Source organism: Penaeus japonicus, unplaced genomic scaffold (genome assembly GCF_977035675.1).
Source record: "Penaeus japonicus unplaced genomic scaffold, GWHDUDI00000001_assembly GWHDUDI00000034, whole genome shotgun sequence".
Lineage (NCBI taxonomy): Eukaryota > Metazoa > Arthropoda > Malacostraca > Decapoda > Penaeidae > Penaeus > Penaeus japonicus.
Genome location: NW_028234436.1, coordinates 11972180 through 11977179, shown reverse-complemented (window position 1 = coordinate 11977179; position 5000 = coordinate 11972180). Strand labels below are relative to the sequence as shown.

Here is a 5000-nt window from a genome sequence, read left to right as displayed (position 1 = left end):
ATACATATTGATCTGCTCAGTTATGAGTACTGATAAACTAGAGTACTTCTTGTTGATCATTGCTCCCAAGGTCATGAAGCGGATTAAGTAGATGCCAATTGCAAAACACCTGAAACATTCAATACGTTGATAAATCAACACAAGGTATTAGTCTCGACACATTTTTCTTTTCTTTTCCTTTTTTTAAGAAGATGCTTTGTAACTACAATTTAATATGTAATATAATGTACTTTACTCATCTAATGACAGCACATCTTTGGTTAACACTTTTGTATCAAGCTGTAAGGATATATTATCTAACCTGCATGCACAAAGCCACATATTTTGCCCTTTATTCTACTTTACATCTGACTAAATATCAAACATTGTGATAAATGTCCTGAAACTTTTAGAAGTCAAGAGACACTACAATTAAAATAAATGAAGTAAACTGAAGCTGAATCTCCGAATGATATATGTTAAAGATTGCAAGCATACTTGATTTTGTTTGTTTGATAGATATGTTACATCGAGGAATGTAAAAGTGTTAATAAATTTATTCATACACCTACAAGCTATAATCTATTTCTTTGCCACAATGTTCACACAACTGCCCTCTATGGAACAGCTTGCAATTTTAAGAAAGAAGGAAACACAATACATACCAGAAGAAAAGCTCACAGGTGTACAGAGAGTGTTGCGACTTCTCATCTTCCTTTAGCAGCTCAAAGCAAAGGTATGACACAAGGAGCAAAGTAATAAAGAAAGTGGCGGACACGATGACATCCACTGAGCGCTGGGGGCCACGTTTCTGTTGCAGAAGAAGAAAAGGAAAACAAGAGGATCGTGAAAAAAAGGTCTAGTTCTGCAGTTACCTTGCATACCATATCCTGGATAGAAGCTATAGGTATATCACAACTAGTAAGTGGATTACATCTAAAACCATTTTTTTTTTTTCTTTCTCGAGAGCAGCAATTAATATCACATAATTTCTTCCTATCACTTTTGAAAGGAGGGGGAAAATCCATTCTTTCCTTGCGACATTGCAGTTTCTTATCCAATAAAAATATCTATCTCTCTATATAAAGATTATCTGAATGACTATGGCGGCTACGCACAGAAAAATGTTCATTTCGCCCATAAATCTTACCTTTAAGCATGATCGTACAGAAAGCCATGTCTTAATATTGTGAACCTTGTTGAGTCTAAAGTGAGGTAGATCATATTTTCTGAAACAAATACTCATTATTACATACTGGAAGCACTCCTGGACTTAACACCACAAGGAACACCAAATGTAAAAACATATTTTTTATATAGATCATGAAAAAAAACTTATTTCAAGAATACCATCTAACAATAAAAGACCTAACCACTAACAACAATAGTGTATACTCTTAACAAAATACAAACAGAGACAACCTCTACCACAGAGGTCTGCTTACCGAGCTCGGCGGGCAGATGTAAGGTAGCAGAAATGTTTGGCATAAAGAAATCTTTGTTTGAAAGTTCTCTCTGCTACTGACAACAGGAAAAAAAATCCTCCAGCCAGACACAATCTATTAATGAAGCTCAAGAGAATCACAGTCGAAGACCTGAGAGAATCACATTTTAACATGAGAGGTAAATAATCATATAGTGAATTAGGCAATAGAGTTATCATATACCACTTATATATGTCAGTGGATTTGGTATAAAGTGATTAATGTGAAATTAACCTTCATGAATTCTGCTTTGATCAGTTATGAATAATGAAAAGTATTAACAAGTATCAAGTACAGACAAGGATATATCCAAGTCATTTTCTTTAAAGGCATAGAAAAATCCATAATAAGAATAGTATTAGTAATAAATATCATACCGATAATAACAAAATGTACTCCAGAATCTCCCTTACCATATATTCCCACCAAACAGTCCTGTGAATACCTTCTCTAACAATTCCTTAAAAGCAGAGATCCAATCTTGAGACTCAGAGGTAACAATAGTGTCTAAAAAAGTTCCTACAGCAGAATAGTCAACTCTGTATATACTCGGTACCAAAGCTATCACTATGGCCATGGTTAAACCTGAAAAAGAGAAAAAAATATCCCAACAGTTAATCTTTTAACCCTCTCTGGACGGGTGGTACAGCATGTGTACCGCGCATTCAAAAGCCCAGTGGCCGGGCGGCACAGTATTGTGCCAGCCATTCAATTGATTTAGGCCTAATAATTCGAACGCCCCGGCATTTGGACATTCAAGGCTAGAATTCCCCCGTCGGGGATGGGTTAATTGACATATTAACAGTTATAAACACAACTGCACATAAAAGCATTGCACTGATATTAGCAATGCCTCTCAGATCAATGATGTTGTAGTGACTGATTATCTGAAATTATCTACTACTGCAAAAATAAAACATCTGCCTGTTGATGCCAGGAGTGAATGTATACCTGCAATGTCCACTATGGTTTTGTCTTATAGTCCTCCGGGTGACCACAAGTGCTGAGCTACCAAGGAGTCAATTACTAGGACTAATCAGCCTCATCTATTACCCCATTCCTTGAATATTCATATATATATTTTTTTTCTACTACTATTACTATTGTTATTAACTGGGTGCCAAATAATAATGATAATAACAGAAATTAATAACGATAATATAAAAAATCCAGACAACTCAAGGAATGGGGTAAACAGGCAAGATCAGTTAAGCTTAGTTATTGATTCCTTGGAACTAAGGAATATATATGTACATAAAAATCTTAGTACCTGGCTGACATACCAAAGACAGAAAGGATTACAGATAGTCTAATTCCCTTCTGACTATATCTGACATGGGAACAACAGAGGGAAGTATCAGTACACAATGCCCTGGTCAATATTCCAAACTTACATCTCAATTCTGTTTATTCTCTTTGTGATATTCTTGATGAAATTATATCCCTCTCTCCTAGTCTACCTCAGAGAACAAAAATCTGAGCAAATGAACTCTAGCATAAGTCTTCTCTAGAAATGCTTATGTTATTACAAGAGAGAAAAAAGGCAGAGAGAGCTTCACGTGTGTTGAGTGATACAACCCCAGTCTTTGTCATCATAACAGAAAACTTAGCTATACTTTCTCAGTTAATTTTCCTTTGTATCTTGCTAATTACAGCAGCATGCAAAGGTTCTACTACCTCCTACAGTGAACATATTTTCTCCAAAGGACGACGTTGTACAAGAAAATGTCTCATCACCACATGTTTTCTTCAAGTACAGGAAGAGGTAAATAAATAAGAGCACTTACCAAACTGAAGGTAGTGAGTAGTGTGGTGCAAACTATCCACTTTCGATATAACAGCTGAGGAGATGTCTAAGACAGAGAGGTCCACTTTCTTCACTTCCGCTTCTTCCCATATTTTGCAGCTGACTGTTTGGAGAGGAACATGAAGAGCTCAAGAATAATATGTTTAGTACAATTCAACTAAAATAATCTAAAGAATCCTTTATCGGACTTAGATTTGTCAAAGGAGCAAGTGATTGATGAAAATCAACAACCATAACACTGTAATCAACAGACTGGTACTCAAAAAATGAAATGAAATTCAATAATAGCTTGATGTAATATTAACTCATTAATGATGAGTGACAAGATATCATGTCTAGTGTTTTTTTTTGTCAGACGTCGGGGACAAGATATTTAGTCAAGGCTGGTGCGCTGGGTGTTCGGGCGTACAGTGCTCAACTGAGGCGTTAGGCTTAGGCTTAGTAATAACCCGGCATTTTGACCATTTAGAGCCAAAATAGCCCCATCGTTAAGCAGTTAAATAACAGTATTTCTGGAATCCTTATCATAGAAAAATGGTTAATTGCATACCATTAATTTCCAGGTTTTTGTTTACAAAATAGCTCCCCTAAATTAACTTTTATATCATGCCCACTAGTACCTAAGAGGAGGAGGAAGAGAAGGAGGAGAAGGAGGAAGAGGAGGAGGAGAAAGAGAAGGAAGAAGTAAAGTAGAAGGGAGAGGAGGAGATGGAAGAGGAAGAGGAGCAGGAAGAGGGAGGGAGAAGGGAGGGAAAAGGAGGAGGTAGAGGAGAAATAGGAGGAGGAGGAGGAGGAGGAGAACAATAACAACAAAATAACAAGAATAAATAAAAAGAAACTTACAATTTTATAACAGCAAATCCATCTACACCAACCCACTGTAAAACCAAATGTTACGGTACCTTTGTCAGATACGTTAGGAGCAGAGGTTATGATAGCAGCCGGTGAACCCTGAATGTTCCAATCCAGTGCCTCTGACCTCAAGAAAGTCTGGTCCGATTCTTCGTTGTCGTCCCAGCCACCATCGCTCTCGCTGCTGTAGCTCAAATCATCACTGTTTGTTGTTATGCCCGTCCATTCGTACTCACTATGCTGTGGGGGAAACTTGTTCAGATGCTTAAGTAGGGGAACATGCTATATGTATGAATATTTGCACTGGATGTTATAGCTTTCTTATTTGGGGGGGAAATTCAATTCTGTTTAACTTAATTTTTTTTTTATAGGTTCTTGATAAAATATATATATACATATATATATATATATATATATATATATATATATATATATATATATATATATATATATATATAAATATCAACTTTCATACATTAACTTTAATGAGTTTATCCATATATCTTATTTTTCTGGAAATAATGCCTTTTGGGACTTTTACATTGCCATGAAAGCACCTACTATTAGCACGCACAATGTCTACATTAAATAAAAATCCTCATCATTCATGGCCTTTGCCCTTGAATCATTTTTCCCTAGCAAAGTTATGACAGTAATTTGTGAATGTAATTCTGCATCTTCAGAGTGATGTCTTTCTTCAATCTCCATCTTCTCTATTCCCATAGCTATTGATAATATAATGTATGTCATCACGCATTAATCAATGTTGGAGATTACACTTTTGCAATAAAATAAATAATAATAAACGTATATTAATTACATTGATATATAAAAGTTCTAAGACTATTTCCCCTAAAACAAGGTTGAATCTATGCAAC

General features: G+C 35.6%; 1 protein-coding gene across 3 annotated transcripts in view; it reads right to left on the bottom strand.

Moving 5' to 3' along the window:
- phtf (putative homeodomain transcription factor) overlaps window positions 1–5000 on the bottom strand; it is a 21399-nt gene that overhangs the window by 1476 nt on the left and 14923 nt on the right. For all 3 annotated transcript variants that reach the window (XM_086530822.1, XM_086530821.1, XM_086530823.1), the window contains 7 exons: window positions 4173–4362; window positions 3251–3373; window positions 1877–2048; window positions 1425–1574; window positions 1130–1208; window positions 645–790; window positions 1–109 (listed from right to left, as the gene is read on the bottom strand). The exon at window positions 1–109 is cut by the window's left edge and continues 84 nt beyond it. In XM_086530822.1, coding sequence (XP_086386948.1) covers window positions 1–109; window positions 645–790; window positions 1130–1208; window positions 1425–1574; window positions 1877–2048; window positions 3251–3373; window positions 4173–4362 — 969 coding nt within the window. The remainder of the gene's footprint in view (window positions 110–644; window positions 791–1129; window positions 1209–1424; window positions 1575–1876; window positions 2049–3250; window positions 3374–4172; window positions 4363–5000) is intronic.